Source organism: Pseudorca crassidens, chromosome 18, assembly GCF_039906515.1.
Source record: "Pseudorca crassidens isolate mPseCra1 chromosome 18, mPseCra1.hap1, whole genome shotgun sequence".
In the NCBI taxonomy this organism is placed as follows: domain Eukaryota; kingdom Metazoa; phylum Chordata; class Mammalia; order Artiodactyla; family Delphinidae; genus Pseudorca; species Pseudorca crassidens.
In genome coordinates, this window is record NC_090313.1 from 3,534,452 (window position 1) to 3,555,259 (window position 20,808).

Genomic DNA, 20,808 nt, shown 5'->3' on the forward strand with positions numbered 1-20,808 from the left:
CCCCGGCTTCCAGCCTCGGTCTTTTCCTCTTTCTGCATCGGCAGTGTTGAAGGTTGCCGCTTGGGAGTCCTCCGCTATGTGGTACTGTGGGAAGCGGGCGGGGACACCAGGGGGACCACGTCAGGAGGGTGACGTTAGAGCCGCAGGGTGTGGGCCACGGCCACGTGAAGGTGAGAAGCAGCTGTGCTCTTTATGGAAGCAGTGGTCTCGGGGGACACCCAGGTACTGTGGGCCTCAGAGGGGGGCCCAGGGAGCCCAGCCTTTAGGGGGGATGGGGGTTTATCTTGAGCTGCTTTTCAGGGTGCAGGACACGCCTCACAGGTACTCGCCCTCTAAGGACGTGGTGCGGGGCAGCTGTGTTTATCTGTGCCCTTGTGACTGAGGTGTGTTTCTCCACCTGAAAAAAAGTCTAGGCATTTTGATTTAAAGTTGAAAACCTCCAATAGGGAGGACATGGGCTCTGAGCTCTAAAAGCTTCCAAATCAGGATGTCTGCTAGCTCGGATTTCAGGCCTTCTCTGTAGATGCCAGAAGGTTCTTTAGAGCTTTGCTACTACTGGCCTTTCTAGAGTAAAATGTAATTTTACCAAAAGGAACCTTGATATGCAGTCAGTGTCAGAACACCTTTGGTACGCAGTCAGTGTCAGGACGCCTTTGGTACGCAGTCAGTGTCAGGAAGCCTTTGGTATGCAGTGTCAGAGCACCTTTGGTATGCAGTGTCAGGATGCCTCTGGTACGCAGTCAGTGTCAGGATGCCTTTGGTATGCAGTGAGTGTCAGGACGCTTTTGGTATGCAGTCAGTGTCAGGACGCCTTTGGTATGCAGTGTCAGAGCACCTTTGGTATGCAGTGTCAGGATGCCTCTGGTACGCAGTCAGTGTCAGGACGCCTTTGGTATGCAGTGTCAGGACGCCTCTGGTATGCAGTGTCAGGACGCCTCTGGTACACAGTCAGTGTCAGGACACCTTTGGTACACAGTGTCAGGATGCCTTTGGTATGCAGTGTCAGAGCACCTTTGGTATGCAGTGTCAGGATGCCTCTGGTACGCAGTCAGTGTCAGGATGCCTTTGGTATGCAGTGAGTGTCAGGACGCCTTTGGTATGCAGTGTCAGGACGCCTCTGGTACACAGTCAGTGTCAGGACACCTTTGGTACACAGTGTCAGGATGCCTTTGGTATGCAGTGTCAGAGCACCTTTGGTATGCAGTGTCAGGATGCCTCTGGTACGCAGTCAGTGTCAGGATGCCTTTGGTATGCAGTGAGTGTCAGGACGCTTTTGGTATGCAGTGAGTGTCAGGACGCCTTTGGTATGCAGTGTCAGGATGCCTCTGGTACGCAGTCAGTGTCAGGACGCCTTTGGTACGCAGTCAGTGTCAGGACGCCTCTGGTACGCAGTCAGTGTCAGGACGCCTTTGGTATGCAGTGTCAGGACGCCTTTGGTACGCAGTCAGTGTCAGGACGCCTCTGGTACGCAGTCAGTGTCAGGACGCCTTTGGTACGCAGTGTCAGGACGCCTTTGGTACGCAGTGTCAGGACACCTTTGGTATGCAGTGTCAGGACGCCTCTGGTACACAGTCAGTGTCAGGACGCCTTTGGTACACAGGCAGTGTTGGAACGCTCCCTTAATCTGAGGCATGGGAGGTCAGGCCATAACGGGCTCTTACTTCACAAGCAGACATTTCCTCAGTGTCGGACACTTTCTCAGTGATGTGTGCAGAGAAGAGGGGAATGTGATTCAGCAGCATTTAACTCCTCATTCATTATTCGAGGCTGCTGTGAAAGTTAACGTTTCTTCAGTCCCCTTGGCCAGCTGGTTTTTCTCCCTGTTTTCCGTTTTGAAAAATCACACGATACCTGCAGGGAAGTGTTCATGGTGGGGATTGGCTTCTGCTTTCCTCACGCTTTTGTGTTTTCCACTTGCTAATCTATTCAGCTCTCTGTATCTCATGTGTGAAAATTTCCCAGGGGCCGGGAGGTCAGTGCTGGTATGAAATAACTTTTCTGAAGTCATCCTGACTTTCTGAAAGAACTGCTCTGATGGTCACCCCCAGCCCAGCGACAGTTGGTCAGGGGTCATCTTCTGGGTCTTATTACTGGGCAAGTGCCGAGAGCTAAAAGGGAGGGAGAAGCAGATTTTAATTATGACAGTATTAGTGGGAATAACCATTCCTGTCCTTTCTGACTTACTTATATGACGTTATATTCTTAGCCCAAAGTGTCCATCTTTAATTTAAAATGAAAGTTCCCCAACCTGGAGGCTGTTCATCCTCTGGGGCAATGTTCCCTCCAAGGCCCACCCCTCACGGAAGGACTTGAGGTGTAACACGGAGAGAAACAGGGGTGTCCGTGGTGTGAACGTAAGAGCTATTTTATGCATCCAGTGGTGCTTCAAACAAAGTAATCTGCTCAGTGAGTAGAGTTTAAAATTCTGTTTTTTAAAAAAGGAATTTGCTTCCCTCCGTGACAGATTGGAACACGCACGCGTCGTTTTCCATCCTGTCAACTATTCTGCTCCCGACACAGGCACCTCTCTTGAGGTGTTTCTCGTGTGCAATCACATAATTAAGGAGACATTCTAGAAGAGAGTAAGTGATCTTATTTCAGAAGCAAATTACTTCTGTGTCTTGGATCTTGTAAATAGTGGTGCAGTGAACACTGGGGTGCATGTATCTTTTCTAATTAGAGTTTTCTCCGGTTATATGCCCAGGAGTGGGATTGCAGGATCCTAGGGTAACTCTATTTTTAGTTTTTTGAGGAACCTAAACCATAATGGAAAAGAATATGAAAAAGAATGTATATATAGGTGTATAACCGAATCACTTTGCTGTATGGTAGAAATTAACACAACATCATAAATCAACTAACTAGTCATCAATAAAATAATTTTATTTTTAAAAGAAGCAAATCTCTTGTCTTCTACTCAGAAGCGATCATGTTCAGCTGTGATTGTGCAGCTCTGCAGGCAGTGGTGTCTGTTTCCATAGTTGTGCCCCATCCTGCTTTCCTGGAATCCCAGACCCCTTACCCGGTGGGTAACCCTAGAAGGGGGCTTCCAGAGCCCGAGGTCACCAGGCATGACTGTCCTTCTGGAGTAGATTTAGGGAACCAGGAGGGGCAGGGCGAGTTCCAGCTCCATCCACAGAGCAGGACTCTGTGTGTCTCTTCATAAACCCTGATGTAGGGCCAGCTCCGGGTCGCTACCATATTTGTTATTCTGAAATCCTGGACCCGAGTAATCAATGGCAGTGTTTACACGGAGTATCAAGCTACTGTTAGATGATGGCTTTTCATCGATTTCTTCACAAAAGGTGCTGATTCTCCCCGTGGAGAAACACTGGGTTTGGAAACCTATTTATTCTTTCAGGGATGCCTCGTGGGCTCCCATTGGCTTGGAATTCCCGTGAGAGCTCAGGAATTTTACAAAATTGGCAATTTTATATCTGGGGCAGGAGACAGGGAAGGCCGCTTCAGGGTACTTGACTGATCAGCCTCCTTTGGCCAAAGAGAAATTGGCCCTGTTGTTCTGTTTGATGCCGCAGACCCCCAGAGTGGGGAGCGAGAGGGGGCATCGCCCATGGGTGTGGCCTGACCTTCAAGCATCCCCCCTTCTCCGCCCCCAGTCTGTCTGGTCTCTCTGACACACTTACCCATTGGGTCTTCTGTCTTCAAATTGATTTTTTAAATTTAAATACAGAATACATGGGAAAACGTCACACATTTTAAAACTCTACAATCTGTCATCTATTTTTTATGAGAACATTAATACCGCCTGATTTACAAACTGTAGTGTGATATGCCTGTTTCTGCAACTGAGCTCCTAGCCAAAGAGCATAATGTTTTAACCTATCGGCATTATGTAATTTAAAATAAAAAAGCAAGAAACTATCTTATAAGTCAAACATTTAATACCTCTGAATAATAAATATAGTAAAATGGCATTAAATAAGATGCTACTAATTTAAATTTTTTAATAATTTGGCCATACCCCTCGGTAAAAATATATGTCCACATTATCTTTTGAAAACAGGTTGCCAAACAACATTGAGATGAAGGGAAGCTTCTTTTTAAGTATTTAAGAAGGAGCTATTTATTGTGTTAATTATGCACCCTTATTTTGCACTGACTGTGCAATTATATGCTTTTCTAATCGATTCAGTTTTAAAATCAATCTTGACCAAAAAAATCCCCTTCGACATCTTGCTTAATTTCTTTCCTTGCTTAATTTCTTTTCTTTCCTTAATGTTTTAAAAGAATTAACGGTGTTTACTGAAATTAGGTTCAAATTTGGTTATTAATTAGGATTGATCCAACCATGGCTCCTTCTAATGAATGAGGTTAGGCTAACAGTGTGTTTTGTGAAACGTCAGGGTTGGCCCGTGTTGTATTGTATTGTGTGGACAGAATCGATTTGTCATGTCTTAACCTCCTTGGAACTATTTGGATCTTTCAGGTTCTGAGCTTGATTAATGAAGTCTTGACATTATTGCAGCGTGTTGGGGGAAATGTTATTAGCCATGTGATACAGTCAAGGAACTTGGTTGGAGGGAAAGGAAGTCATTTGGGGTCATTAACACACATGTGTATTCTCAGATCTTCACGGAGTAAAAAGAAGAGAAGGGTGCCGGAGCTCTTTTGTCTCGACTGGTGATGTGCTGGCCTCAAAAAGACTCAGGCTGACATGGGAGAGTAAATACAATGTCCTGGGCTGGAACAGAATTAATATCCAACGTACCCATTAAGGAAAAAAATAAAAAACCTGGTGCATAAGATAAAGGAGGAATTTCTTAAAAATGTCATATTTTTTAAATACTCAAGAAATTCTTATTTTCCTATGTTAAATTTAGCCACAAAAACAAGAATGAGATAATTCACAGGTCATGACCGATAGGAACAAAAAAAAGAGACGACACGGCATTTTCATTCCCTTTTAAAATATTCTGTGGCGTTTTAGGAAATGAAGTTGGCCTGATAGACATAGAAACAACGATAAATGCAAAAGAGATGTGTTTACATAGACGACAGTCAGGAGGGTTTAGTTTGTAGGCAGGTGTTTCGTGCAGTGCAGAGTAGCTCTGAAAACGTCATCAAATCTGACTCTTAAAAGATCCGATAGGGAAGAGGGGCAGGTGGGGGGGGGGTCCCGTCTTACATAGGGCAGAACGGATTTTCAGAGAGTCCAAGCGATTGGTGCTGGAGCCAGTATGGGCATCTTTCGGTTCCTATGTCAAAGTTCTTTCCCCATCACATGACATTATCAGTCTACGGTGAGAACGTGGAAAGTAGGATTCCCAAAAGCTCCGGTCACTAACCCAGAGCAGAGATGCCTATTTTTGGAGTCAAGTTTGAAAATGGAATTCCTAGACCTGCACCCTCTTGGTAGGTTTATATTATTTCTTTGGAATCTTTAACATTTTGTGTTTCCTTATTCCTCATGAAGGTATTTAGTGAGCACCTACTGTGTGCTGCTTGTGCTAGGTGTGAGGGCCCAGGGAATGCCCCCTGGCAGGGAGGGTACCCGTAAAACCCAATTTCAATAGATACTTGCATTTAACACATTTTTAAAGAAAACATTGTTTTCCTTAATTCCTGATTCGCAGTTTCTCTCAAGGTTAAACCTAAAGAATATCTTGAATGCTTTTTATATTAGTAATTATAATCATTATTGTCAGGATAGTTCTGCATTTTTTCATATTTACTGTTAGCACAGACTTAAAAAAAAAAAAAAGCCATGACCTAGATTGTGGCATTTCCTGACTTTTATGTGCCCTAATTTTGTTCAGGACGCACGCACTTCCAGGACCCTGTCACACACCCACATTCATTTTCAAGTTCAAGTTAATAACATCCTTAGCTGTGGTAACAAAACCCTCCAAGGACTATTTAGGCATTGTGCACTAACAGGTATTTCTAAAATTTGCTGATAACATAGAATATGTCTCTTTAAACCTCAGGGTCATAAAGCAAAGTGTCTTTTTGAGAAAAATGTATTTTTTCTTGTCTAAACTCAAAAAGCAGCTAACCTCCTGTTGCTATTTCATTTTCAATTATTTATGTTCCTGCAATCTCACTCCTTCCCCACAATCTTTAAGTTAGGAGGTAAGTTTTTGATAAATCTCATGGAACTTTAAAACACAGAAAAGGCACTTGTGCTGGTGAGTAAAGGTGCAATTTTGCAGGAAGGTTCTCAGCAGCTCCTAGGCCTCTGAGTGGTTTTGTGCTGCTCTGGGCACTTTAGATAAGGCCCCCCTGCTGGGCCAGTGCCCAGCCTCCTTCCTGCAGTGCGCAACATACCCAACCTTCCAGGGCCACCACAAGTGAGGTTCCAAGCTGCAGTCAGGCCCCTTTTATGTCTGTACTGCTTTTCTGCTTTAAAAGACAATTTCCAAGTCTATACTATACTATGTAAGGGAATAGGTTTAGGCAAAAACATTCATGATTTTGATTTTCAAGAGCTCTCTATGTCAAAACGTTATTATCATCTTTCGGGGAAGCTGTTAAAATTTGGATGGACTTTTTTCCTTCGTAAATGGCAGAAATCAGGAGAATGGATTAAATTACCTTAAGTATATGTTTCCTATAAACTTGTAGTAGAAGGACCAAAGCAGATCCTTCATATAAATTTTACTGGCAGTTGGATATTTAGAAATTGGTTTTTAGAGACCTTCTTACTACCATATTTGTACCTATTTTATGCACGTTTTATAGGATTTAATTTTTTCAACATTTACTATTTCCAGTCATTTAGAAAACTGAAGTTACTTTTTCCCCTGTATTATTGTTAGATTCAAATACTCTAAGTTTAAAAAAATGGGTGAAAAAAGCAATCTGAAAAGCATCCACAATTCACATTATTTCTAGGGTCACAGCATTTACCTGTCACTTAATAGCCTCAGCGCTCAGGTTACTAGTTTTATATTTAATTTAAATTACATTTTTAATTCCCATTAAAATTCTTTCCCTTAGAGTTCTGCATTGTAAGCCTTAAAAAACTGATTTCTCTTAGCTGTGCCTGCACTAATATCTTCAATGGCATTGAATATTTAATATTAATATATTAAGATAATGAATATTTAAGAAAAAAGTCTGGACGCTTTCAGGGTCCCCTGGGGGAATTTTGATTCGGAGGAGGGGGGGGAAAAAAAAGGCGTGGTCCCATTGCGCCCTCTAGTGGCGGGAAAATCAGAGCCCTTGGGGGCTTTCCGGACATGGCCCTTTCAAAAGCTCATGCCTCCTTTATTGCCTCTTAATTTAATGGGATCAATTAAGTGTAAAAGTTCTCTTTGAATCACTTTGTGTTTCGGAGTCCTTCCCCTAGGAAGGGACGTTTAGCTGAGATTCCATGGACGTGCTGGGGTGCTAGGGGACCATGGGGGTGGCGTGTGGGTACAGATATTTCAGGGAGCAGCGACCATCTGGAAGTGGGTTGGGTAACTGATGCCCACACGTTTGAGGCACTGTTTGGGCCCGTGAGGTGGTTGGGAGCCAAGACCTAGGCTGAAGCCCAGAGGATAACGGATGTCGGGGGAGGGTTATTGGACAGGGGTCCCCAGGAAAACCCATCAGGACGTTTGAACCTTCACATTGAGATCTGAATGTATTAATAGAGCGTGAGGCCCAGAAACACACACGTTTTCCGGAGAGCAAGCTCCCCTTGTTGAAGTGGAACAAAGCTATCGATTAAAGATTAACTATATCAGGAAATGTATACACAAAATTGGACTGAATACACCCACCAGACTTTGGAAAAACATTATCAAAATATTTTGCTTCTTGCTAATTTGGGAAGCTGACTACTTCGGGGGAATAACTTTAAATATTTATACTTAAAATATTTTAAACAGATTACTGCTTTGGAATAAGACAACGAAAGCATTTTAGACTGATTTTTCACAAAGAGCCCAAGAGAAATGATTGAAGAAAACATTTGCCACTGCTTACAGCTTTAAAGTGTGTCCTGCATAAGTGATTCTTGGCTCTAATGAAGGAGAAAGGTCTGGAATTTATTTATAAGTCCTAAGAATCTTTGGAAAATTTTAAGGTTTTTTTTGCCACCAACAATTTGTCAGCACTCAAGTTTGCCTGTTGTTTTAGTACGTTTTTTTTACTGGATCAGTGAAGCTGGACGGCTTGTTTGCTCTTAGCTGGCGTGCGGGGAAGAGTTTTAAATTGTTGATAGTAAGAATGAACTTAGGACTCCTTCGAATTATTCTTGGGTTGAAGAATGGTTCTTTAGAAAGCGTTTTGTGAAAAACTCTTTATGATTCATTTTTTTTCTCACCAGGTGATGTGCAAAGTGGATTTTTGTAGCTCGGAAAGTATCCGTTTTATTTCTTGCAAATGTTGACTCATCAGAAATATGTATTGTGTATCTCCTCCGTAACTGGCAGCCTGCTAGTTTTATATTACATATGACTTGAGCTTAGCTCTGAAAACTAACCTTCATGGCAATGTTGAAATTCTTAGAATTGTCCCAGAATTCCTCGTGGGCTCAAATAATGTTTCCATATCAGGATTTATCCAACAGAAATCTACCCTTGAACACGGCCTCTCGGAGAGGTTTCTGCATTAAGTGCTGTATCAGTGGACAGTGTGAAGCTGATGACCCATCAGCCGGGCCTTGGTGGACCTTATCCATTAGATGGACTTATCCACAGGGACTGCCTGAGGCGGAAAGTCCGGTGTAAAAGCTACAGTCCAGATGTGGGCAGAGAGAGAAAGGCTTTCCCATTTACTTCCTGTACAACCAGCAAGCCCCCTTTCCCAGACCAAACCTGATTATCTGCAGCTTCCGAAGTCTTGGGAGCGAGTCCCTACAGCCTGACGATGGTCAAAGGGGGCAGTGTTGAGAGGCTGCGTAGGGTCCGCTTGCCCAAGCCAACTCCGTGGTGTAGGCAGAGTGGGTCCAGGAGGCTCCTGGAGAAGAGACTGGATCTTATAGTACACGAAGGTCAGGGATTAAGGAGCCTTTTTATCCTTTTTAACACTTCTCTGCTTTTCTGATTCTTCTCGTCCTTTGAATGTGTAAAGATGGGGAATGAGCTCATTTCTAAGACAAAGACCTCTTAATTGCCCATCTCTCCCCCCCCTCACGTGTAATTGCTAAAGCTCTTGGCATATACCCACGTTTCCAATGGAGACCACTATGTAAAGATTCCTCATGTTGACCATATCAAGTGAAGAAATATCACCAAATCTTGAGAGAGAAAATGAGACTTTGGGGAAGAAGCCATGCTTTGGGGGCATGATCAGTTTACTCTTCCGTAGTTTAATATTGAAATGTTAAATGCATGAAACAGTAGTCATGATAGAGCGATTATGGGAAGCGATCTTCAGTATTATATTTAAAGAAATGTAGTTAATTTTTTTTACTGAAGTATAGTTGATTTACAGTGTTGTGTTACTTTCACGTGTACAGCACAGTGATTCAGTTATCCATATGTATACACTCTTTTTCATATTCTTTTCCATTATGGTTTATCTCAGGATCTTGAATAGAGTTCCCTGTGCGCTACAGTAGGACCTTGTTGCTCATCCATTCTATATGTAAGAGTTCGCATCCGCTAACCCCACACTCCCGCTCCATCCCTCCCCCAAATGTAGCCTACTTTCAACTGACACATACGTTCTTTTAACGTTCCAGGTATATGTCTCGTGGGGCAGAGGAGAGTCAGTGTTCGCCTCTTCTTCTTAGGAAAACCAGGCTTTTTCAGGGCTCTGGTTGTGTATGTCCTCCGCCTCTCCTCTCCTTTGCACGGGTGGCAATATTTCTGCCATAATGTCAAGCTGCATGGTGTGGATGAAGCCCAATGGGGCCTCATCCCAGAGCTTTTCCATGACCCTGTGACACTGATCGGAGCCTTCCCACCACTTTCCCAGCAGTACTGGTATTCAGGAAATGGTCCTGCAGATGTCTGATGGTTGCTGGGCTCAAGGAATTGGACTTGTGGAATTTCTGGCTCAGTCCTGAAGTCACCCATTGACTGTGACCCGTCATCTGAAATAGTTTCCCCATCACTGGACGCTTGGTGAGCTCTGGCTCCAAATGTGAATACTTTCGTCCCATCAATTATTTGCAGTTTTGCTTGGAAATGGAAATCTCAAGGCACCCGATGACGGAAAGGGAGAGCTGGTTCAGTATCACGTCCTGCCCACACTGTCTCTCCCTGTGGCTTCTCTGGCCAGTTGTGGTATGTTGGCCAGTCTCCGTGGTGCCCACAGGGCTTTGGATTGGGAAGGGGAGGCCTGGGATCCCCTCCTGCCCAGCAACCATATTTTGTTCCGTTTTAAGGCTTTTAGGCTACATAGATAGAATCCTACCTCATCCTAAGTTCATGTGATGCTGCTGGTTATTTCATCATCCAGTTACCAACTTTTACTGAGTTCAAAGTTCGTGCCAAACGCCGAATGAATAAAAAATGTCCCTGCCTTTAAAGTACTCACTCCGGAGAGATGGACACCCCGCTGCAGAATCTCTACGACCAACATCCCTTGCTGGGTGCATTGGGTGCATTCTGCTTTCTGATGGATGAACAAGCACATGTAGATGTCTCTGCCCAGCAAGATGGTCCCCCGTCGAGAGGGGGCCCAGGTCTCGGGCAGCGTCTTTCCTTGGGCGTCAGTACACTGTGAAGAGCCATGATCATATATTTTTTATTTTTATTTTTTTGGCTGCTCGGGTCTTAGTTGCAGCACACGGGATCTTTGTTGCAGCGCACGGGCTTCTCTCTAGTTGTGGGGCGCAGGGTTCTATCTAGTGTGGTGCGCAGCTTCCAGGGTGCATGGGCTGTAGTTTGTGGCACGCAGCTTTGAAGTTGAGGTGCGTGAGCTCAGTAGTTGTGGCGCACAGGCTTAGTTGCCCCGCGGCATGTGGGATCTTAGTTCCCCGACCAGGGATCGAACCCACGTCCCCTTCATTGGAAGGTGGATTCTTTACCACTGGACCACCAGGGAAGTCCCAATGATCATATTATTATTAGTTTTTTGAATTTTATTTATTTTTTATACAGCAGGTTCTTATTAGTTATCTATTTTATACATATTAGTGTATACATGTCAATCCCAATCTCCCAATTCATCCACGACTACCCGCCCCTCAACACTTTCCCCCCTTGGTGTCCATATGTTTGTTCTCTACATCTGTGTCTCTATTTCTGCCCCGCAAACCGGTTCATGTGTACCATTTTTCTAGCTTCCACATACATGCGTTAGCATACGATATCTGTTTTCCTCTTTCTGACTTACTTCACACTGTATTGACAGTCTCTAGATCCATCCACGTCTCTACAAATGACCCAGTATCATTCTTTTTTATGGCTGAGTAATATTCCATTGAATACATGTACCACATTTTCTCTATCCATTCATCTGTCGATGGGCATTTAGGTTGCTTCCATGACCTGGCTATTGTAAATAGTGCTGCAGTGAACATTGGGGTGCATGACTCTTTTTGAATTATGGTTTTCTCAGGATATATGCCCAGTAGTGGGATTGCTGGGTCGTATGGTAGTTCTATTTTTAGTTTTTTAAGGAAACTCCATACTGTTCTCCATAGTGCTTGTATCAATTTACATTCCCACCAACAGTGCAAAAGGCTTCCCTTTTCTCCACACCCTCTCCAGCATTTGTTGTTTGTAGAATTTCTGATGATTCCCATTCTGACTGGTGTGAGGTGATACCTCATTGTAGTTTTGATTTGCATTTCTCTAATAATTAGTGATGTTGAGCAGCTTTTCATGTGCTTCTTGGCCATCTGTATGTCTTCTTTGGAGCAATGTCTATTTAGGTCCTCTGCCCATTTTTGGATTGGTTTTTTTTTTAATATTGAGCTGCATGAGCTGTTTATATATTTTGGAGATGAATCCTTTGTCCGTTGATTTCGTTTGCAAATATTTTCTCCCATTCTTTTTGTCTTTTTGTCTTGTTTGTAGTTTCCTTTGCTTTGCAAAAGCTTTTAAGTTTCATTAGGTCCCATTTGTTTATTTTTGTTTTTATTTCCATTACTCTAGGAGGTGGATCAAAAAAGATCTTGCTGTGATTTATGTCAAAGAGTGTTCTTCCTATGTTTTTCTCTAAGGGTTTTATAATCTCCAGCCTTACATTTAGGTCTCTAACCCATTTTGAGTTTATTTTTGTGTATGGTGTTAGGGAGTGTCCTAATTTCATTGTTTTACATGTAGCTGTCCAGTTTTCCCAGCACCACTTATTGAAGAGACTGTCTTTTCTCCATTGTATATCCTTGCCTCCTGTGTCATAGATTAGTTGACCATAGGTGTGTGGGTTTATCTCTGGGCTTTCTTTCCTGTTCCATTGATCTATATTTCTGTTTTTGTGCCAGTATCATATTGTCTTGATTACTGTAGCTTTGTAGTATAGTCTGAAGTCAGGGAGTCTGATTCCTCCAGCTCCGTTTTTTTCCCTTAAGACTGCTTTGGCTATTCGGGGTCTTTTGTGTCTCCATACAAATTTTAAGATTTTTTTGTTCTAGTTCTGTAAAAAATGCCACTGGTAATTTGATAGGGATTGCATTGAATCTATAGATTGCCTTGGGTAGTAGAGTCATCTTCACAATATTGATTCTTCCAATCCAGGAACATGGTATATCTCTCCATCTGTTTGTGTCATCTTTGATTTCTTTCATCAGTGTCTTATAGTTTTCTTAGTACAGGACTTTTACCTCCTTAGGTAGGTTTATTCCTAGGTATTTTATTCTTTTTGTTGCAATGGTGAATGGGTTTGTTTCCTTAATTTCTCTTTCTGATCTTTTGTTGTTAGTGTATAGGAATGCAAGAGATTTCTGTGCATTAATTTTGTATCCTGCAACTTTACCAAATTCATTGATTAGCTCTAGTAGTTTTCTGGTGGCATCTTTAGGATTCTCTGTGTATAGTATCATGCCATCTGCAAACAGTGACAGTTTTCCTTCTTCTTTTCCAATTTATATTCCTTTTATTTCCTTTTCTTCTCTGATTGCCGTGGCTAGGACTTCCAAAACTATGTTGAATAATAGTGGCGAGAGTGGACATCTTTGTCTTGTTCCTGATCTTAGAGGAATTGTTTTCAGCTTTTCACCATTGAGAATGATGTTTGCTGTGGGTTTGTCATATATGGCCTTTATTAATGTTGAGGTAGGTTCCCTCTATGCCCACTTTCTGGAGAGTTTTTATCATAAATGAGTGTTGAATTTTTTCAAAAGCTTTTTCTGCTTGTATTGAGATGATTCATCTCAATATATGATGAGATGATCATATGGTTTTTCTTCTTCAGTTTGTTAATATGCTGTATCACATTGATTGATTTGCATATATTGAAGAATCCTTGCCTTCCTGGCATAAATCCCACTTGTTCATGGTGTATGATCCTTTTAATGTGTTGTTGGATTCTGTTTGCTGGTATTTTGTGGGGGGGGGGGTTGCATCTATATTCATCAGTGGTATCGGTCTGTAATTTTCTTTTTTGGTAGTATCTTTGTCTGGTTTTGGTATCAGGGTGATGGTGACCTCATAGAATGAGGTTAGGAGTGTTCCTTCCTCTGCAATTTTTTGGAAGAGTTTGAGAAGGATGAGTGTTAGTTCTTCTCTAAATGTTTGCTAGAATTCACTTGTGAAGCCTTCTGGTCCTGGACTTTTGTTTGTTGGAAGATTTTTAATCACAGTTTCAATTTCATTACTTGTGATTGGTCTGTTCATATTTTCTATTTCTTCTTGGTTCAGTCTTGGACAGTTATACCTTTCTAAGAATTTGTCCATTTCTTCCGGGTTGTCCATTTTACTGGCATAGAATTGCTTGTAGTAGTCTCTTAGGATGCTTTGTATTTCTGCGGTGTCCATTGTAAACTTCTCCTTTTTCCTTTCTAATTTTATTGATTTGAGTCCTCTCCCTCATTTTCTTGATGAGTCTGGCAAATGGTTTATAAATTTTGTTTATCTTCTCAAAGAACCAGCTTTTAGTGTTATTGATCTTTGCTATTGTTTTCTTTGTTTCTATTTCATATATTTGTGCTCTGATGTTTATGATTTCTTTCCTTCTACTAACTTTGGATTTTGCTTGTTCTTCTTTCTCTGGTTCCTTTAGGTGTAAGGTTAGATTGTTTATTTGAGATTTTTCTTGTTTCTTGAGGTAGGATTGTATTGCTATAATCTTCCCTCTTAGAACTGCTTTTGCTGCATCCCATGGGTTTTGGATCATCGTGTTTTTGTTGTAATTTGTCTCTAGGTATTTTTTGATTTCCTCTTTGATTTCTTCAGTGATCTCTTGGTTATTTAGTGATGTATTGTTTAGCCTGCATGTGTTTGTGTTTTTTATTTTTTATTCCTTGTGATTGATTTCTAATCTCATAGCGTTGTGGTCAGAAAAGATGCTTGATATGATTTCAGTTTTCTTAAATTTACTGAGTCTTGATTTGTGACCCAAGATGTGATCTATCCTGGAGAATGTTCAATGTGCACTTGAGAAGAAAGTGTAATCTGCTGTTTTTGGATGGAATGTTCTATAAATATCAATTAAATCTGTCTGGTCCATCGTGTCATTTAAAGCTTGTGTTTCCTTATTAATTTTCTGTTTGTATGATCTGTCCACTGGTGTAAGTGAGGTGTCTAAGTCCCCCACTATTACTGTGTTACTGTCGATTTCCTCTTTTATAGCTGTTAGCATTTGCCTTGTGTATTGAGGTGGTCCTATGTTGGGTGCGTATGTATTTATAATTGTTATATCTTCTTGGATTGATCCCTTGATCATTATGTAGTGTCCTTCCTTGTCTCTTGTAACATTCTTTATTTTAAAATCGATTTTATCTGATATGAGTACTGCTACTACAGCTTTCTTTTGATTTCCATTTGCATGGAATATCTTACTCCATCCCCTCACGTTCAGTCTGTACGTGTCCCTGGGTCTGAAGTGGGTCTCTTGTAGACAGCATATATATGGGCCTTGTTTTTGTATCCATGCAGCGAGCCTGTGTCTTTTGGTTGGAGCATTTAAATCCATTCATGTTTAAGGTAATTATCGATATGTATGTTCCTATTACCATTTTCTTAATTGTTATGGGTTTGTTTTTGTAGGTCCTTTTCTTCTCTTGTGTTTCCCACTTAGAGAAGTTCCTTTAGCATTTGTTGTAGAGCTGGTTTCGTGGTGCTTTTAAGAATTCTCTTACATTTTGCTTCTCTGTAAAGCTTTTGATTTCTCCGTTGAATCTGAACGAGATCCTTGCCGGGTAGAATAATGTTGGTTGTAGGTTCTTCCCTTTCATCACTTTAAATATATCGTGCCGCTCCCTTCTGGCTTGTAGAGTTTCTGCTGAGAAGTCAGCTGTTAACCTTATGGGAATTCCCTTGTACGTTATTTGTGTTTTTTTCCTTGCTGCTTTCAATAATTTTTGTCTTTAACTTTTTTCAGTTTGATTACTATGTGTCTTGGCATGTTTCTCCTTGGGTTTATCCTCCTGGGACTCTCTGCACTTCCTGGACTTGGGTGGCCATTTCCTTTCCCATGTTAGGGAAGTTTTCAACTATAATCTCTTCAAATATTTTCTCGGGTCCTTTCTCTCTCTCTTCTCCTTTTGGGACCCTTATAATGCAAATGTTGTTGTGTTTAATGTTGTCCCAGAGGTCTCTTAGGCTCTCTTCATTTCTTTTCATTCTTTTTTTTTTTTTTTTATTCTGTTCTGTGGCAGTGAATTCCACCATTCTGGCTTCCAGGTCACTTATCCGTTCTTCTGCCTCAGTTATTCTGTTATTGAGTCCTTCTAGTGTATTTTTCATTTCAGTTATTGTATTATTCATCTCTGTTTGTTTGTTGATTAATTCTTCTAGGTGTTTGTTCTATAATTCTTCTAGGTCTTTGTTAAACATTTCTTGCATCTTCTTGATCTTTGCCTCCATCCTTTTTCTGAGGTCCTGGATCATCTTCACTATCATTATTCCGAATTCTTTTTCGGGAAGGTTGCCTATCTCCACTTCATTTAGCTGTTTTTCGGGGGTTTTATCTTGTTCCTTCATCTGGTACATAGCCCTCCGCCTTTTCATCTTGTCTATCTTTCCGTGAATGTGGTTTTTGTTCCACAGGCTGCAGGATTGTAGTTCTTCTAGCTTCTTCTGTCTGCCCTCTGGTGGATGAGGCTATCTCGATCATATTATTTTAAAATAATATAAAAATAATTATTATTAATAATAAAATAATAATTATTTTTAAATTATTTGAAAAAATAATTTAATATTTGACTGAAAGATAGTGATACCATGTTGGCTATTGAAACAAGCATAACAGGCCTCTGACAGTAAGATCTTTGAAGACGGCTTACTCTAGATATAGTTTGTGTTAATTTCAGTTTTTGTTGTTGTTAATGATGTTATCCTATATTATCCTTAGAACCTTCACACTATTTCGACCTCACCATCCTGAGGGCTTTATTGGTATTTGGATTTTTGACTAAGATTTGAAGGGGACTATATTCTAGCATTGGATTTCCATCATGAACTTGTTTCTACAGGTATTTTAAGAGGAAGGGAAATAATTGGGTATTATAAAAAAAACTCTTTTATTCCCACATTTTATGGATTTTTTTTAAAAAAGGTATGCCCTTCTCTAGATAATTGATGATGCAAAATTTGTAAGTTGCTTCATGCATGAAACTCTATTTCATGCCTAATTTAGAATGGCTGATTTTGATGCCAAGATTATTCTCCATGGCTGTGTTCGTTCGTCTATAGCGTTGTGTTTTTTGCTCCTCAAATTCTGAATTTCATCATTTGAGGATATAGTGATTGTCACTTCCATGGTTGGTATATAAACTTTTTAAAAATTAGTACAGTACACTGCACTGACGTTCAAGGATAAAACCATTAGATGCAGTTGCCTCAAAGCATTTTGGGTAGTATTATACAAGCTTCTTTTTCTCATCTTCCACTTTAAGTTCTTGCTGCTGTGGTAACCGTGGTTGTGGATCTCACTTGAGCTGCCATATCGTCTTGGACCTTGCCTCCAGCACATCACGGGAAAGAGATGACTAAGGGGACCTGTTTCTAGGGGATTTTAACTCTGCACATTCAGCCTTGAACCCCAGCGCACGAGTGGCCACAGCTGCGGAGTCTGGCTTAGAAAGGACCGGCATGAAAAGCCTTTGCACGATGTGCCCAGCTGTTTGCTTTTTCCGTAACCCTCGTGGAGATTTGCTGAAAGCTCGGAGGAAGAATTGGGCCCATGTGCAGTGTGTGCTGTTTGCCAGCTAATTGTATAGCTGATTGAATGCTTATCCTGTCTGTTTGCTCTACTCTGGTGCCCAGAATAGCCTTGGACGGGGTATGGGATATTAGATTATTCATGTGTACTTTTGTCCGAACAAAAGATTAGGAAACTTAAAAAAAAAAAAATATGTGCGAGATGGCAAGAGCCATGTTCACGGGGGCGTCGCTTCCTCTTCAGCTACTTATTTCAAATCTCTTGGGATATGGAGCTTCCTTAAGTGTTCCGGTGACACTGGGGAAAGAATGTGGGCCTGTGGTGAAAGCCGGGACTGGGAATTCAGATTGCTGAATCCTGTTCCCAGGAGCACGCGGGGGTCACCCAGTGACATGTGACGCGTCCGTGAAACATCAGAATCCCAATTTCCCTATCTGTGAAATGGACATAAAAGGGGCTAAGTCGATGTGGGCGAACTATTTAATATTTGCTGGGAACCAGCTTGCTCTAGTGACCTAGAAGAAACACAGACGGAGGTAGAGGTTGACCTCATTTCTATTTGTGGCTTCAGTGCTGACTCAATGAGAGACTTGTAGAAATCAACTCATCTGGCTCTGGGTCTCCATGCAGTCAACGATGACACTGAGAATTATAAAATCTTATCTGCACTGGGTCTCCTAGTGATACTGCCGATATTAACTGAGTACTAAGATATGCCGCCAAACGCGTTAGGAAGCTTTTCTGCTGATGTGCCTTTCGTATTTCCTTCGCATCTCATGCCAGGTTATTTGAGGATACTCAGTTCAGCGTTCACAGTTTTTAGCCAGCGTTTCAATTCTATTTTGGGTAGAATTTTCCCACATCTGAATCAAGGGAGGAGGTTGATATGATGTCAGCGTACAAGCCGTCTCCAGCGGCAGGATTTTGTACGTTTGTATCTGCTGTTATTTTAGGTTAAGAATGAATGTATTTAAGTAGCTTTACATTTGAACAAGCCTTGGTCTGAGAATGTTTTTCTTTCCCGGGCCTCAGGGAGGATGAGCCAGTGTTCTGTGTCAAGTCCTATGCTGGGCTCTGGGGAATATTAGCATCTGTTCTTCCTGGTTGATCCCTCGATGCAGCTGGTCCAGAGGGCTGGGCCAAACTGCAGGGCTTAACTTTCTTTACTCCATTTAGTATCTGTTGGTCTCCTCTAGAGTTTGAAATAATCTCTTTCCCATTTATTCACACACTGTTTCTGGCTTCCTGCCTTTTACACTTCCAATGACTCCCACGATCCGTGGAGGTCCAGTGATTGGAGACCGAAGTTCAGAACCACGTTTCTGCATTTCAGAAAATGCAACAGACGCACAGTTCACCAGCAAGTTCTGGGACTGGCTGAGTGGTTTGGAAAGAAGGATGACTTTGGAAGTTTGGGTTCTGCGTCCTTTCATTTATGCAATGTTGAACAACTTTAAGTCACTTTTGGTAATGTGCTATTTTGGGTGGTAAGTGTTTATGTGATGTAAGGTATAGCTTGTCAGTTTATTTTTTACTTTGAACTAACATAACTGTAGGGAAAGTAAGGAATCCTGTCTGTAATCTCCAACATGTCTTCTGTTTTTGAAAATTGACTAAAGATGCTTACTTAATCTACCCAATTTACCTTGTGAGTTTGCACCGAAGTCCACATACGGTGAAGGGAATAGATTTTCTTGAATTCCTGTCCTCATTTTAGGCTACTTCATACTGGCAAAAAGTGTGGCCGTCTTCCTCAATGTCCTTAATCAGGCCACTGGGTCACTGATGCTTGCAGAGGAAACTATTTCCAGTATCAAACGGTAACGCCTCACCTCTCCACGTTCTTGTCCCCGTTGTATTTCTTCTTCTTAGTGTCTTGTGCTCACATGGCCTAGATCTCCATTCTCTGACATCCAGCCTGAATTGTCTTTGCCTGTCTCTTCACACATTCATTTTCCTTTCATCCTTCAAGGGCCACCTCAAAGCCAGAATCCAAGCCACGTGTGTGGACCCTAAATAATATTAATTATGTTAAGAATACGTTTTGTTTCTTTTTGCTCCTCGAGGGCAGAGACCGTAATTAAACCTCGAGTCTACCTTTGCAAAAAAAAAAAACCCAGTTTTTTAAGAGATGCTTATGCAAACCCATCGTCCGACTGTTCATTGCACAGAAAAGTCTCAGCATCTTGCCCTGAAACTGCCACCGTGATCTCTGCCTACACACCTCCTAAAGGGGAGCCTTGACTGATGTCTGCTCACAGAATCTCAGCGCTGTGTCTGCCAACAACAAGAAGATTCCACTCATCAAATGAAGTTATAAGCCATTCAGTGAAAAAAAATCCCCAACTATCTGTGATTTTGTTTCCCCAACAAATTACTTAGCCTTTAGAATACAGTATATAGAAAGCATTGGACCAGGGATCACACGTGAAACATCCCTGCCCTCAGAAGAGCGAAAAAAGAGCAGAGAGAAGTCTCCGAGATGGGACGTAGGTGGCAGCGTCTCTTTTCAGATGCGCATGGTAGGCTGGTTGCTGGGTGATGCTGAGTGAGGCTGATTTCTCCTTCCACCTGCCCTTGGTCTGACTTGCTCTTTCGTCCTCTGCAGGGGGAAAGAGGTCTCCCAGGGTTACAAGGTGTCATCGGGTTCCCGGGAATGCAAGGACCTGAGGGGCCGCAGGGACCACCAGGACAGAAGGTGAGCTTGGCTGTCGTGGGCGCAGGGGCTTGGGGGAGTGGACTTAAGATGATCTGTGCTGCTTTTGCGACGAGTGGTCATTGTGGCATGTCTGTCTGTTCCAGGGTGACACCGGAGAACCAGGACTGCCAGGAACTAAAGGGACAAGAGTGAGTACGATTGTCATGAAGTTGGTCATGACTGTGGGCGGGATCTGATACAGGGGTGCTTCCGCAGGGAGGGCCCTTTACCCTCCCCACCCCCAGACAGTCCCGAGGGGCATCCTATCCCCTCCTTCCTCTGTGCCCCCCTCCCTCTGCCTCTGTGCTTGGAGCCCAGACAGCGTGTGTCCTGGGCACGAGGGCCCAGGATGGGTGGAACCCGCGTCCTCGACCTCCAGTCCTGCCCCTGGAGCTGCTCACTTCTTGTCCTCTGTACACGTGTTTTCTCTCCTCTCTCCTTCCTCAAGGATTCCTGTAGGCGTATTTAATTGGGGGGGGGGGGATGACACGCCTACAGGTCTTTGAAGAAAGATGTCTTCATTTAATGTGAAAAGTGGTAACGTGTTCAGAGCTGCATTCCCTCTTCCGTCTTCACGGTCTGCTTTCTTTGCTACTCCCGTTCCTGGGACGTGCAAGCAGGGAGACCTTTGAAAGCAGAAAAATAGGAAGACACTATAAAATGTAAACATTTTAATTCTGTTACTTAGTGGAAAGGGAAGTGTGCCCGGTAACCCGCCTTCCTGGGTCTTTAGGGCAGAAGATAGGGGATAACATTGTAACTGTCTGGGATGGAGAATACCTGGATTCAGCCAGAAATAACTTGGATTTTCTTCCCTCAATGAACTGATTTATGCCATACACTCTACTTCCCAACTGTTTGAGATTTTAATGTAAATTTATCTATCTATCTATCTATCTACCACCTAGAAATTACAAAGGATGAAATGAGGGCAGAGTTAT

At 42.3% G+C, this 20,808-nt stretch overlaps 1 protein-coding gene across 3 annotated transcripts in view; it reads left to right on the forward strand.

Moving 5' to 3' along the window:
• Positions 1-20,808, forward strand: part of COL4A1 (collagen type IV alpha 1 chain) — a 149,875-nt gene that overhangs the window by 72,574 nt on the left and 56,493 nt on the right. For all 3 annotated transcript variants that reach the window (XM_067713568.1, XM_067713569.1, XM_067713567.1), the window contains exons 3-4: positions 19,778-19,867; positions 19,972-20,016. In XM_067713568.1, the coding sequence (XP_067569669.1) occupies positions 19,826-19,867; positions 19,972-20,016 (87 nt within the window). In that variant the 5' untranslated portion in view covers positions 19,778-19,825. The remainder of the gene's footprint in view (positions 1-19,777; positions 19,868-19,971; positions 20,017-20,808) is intronic.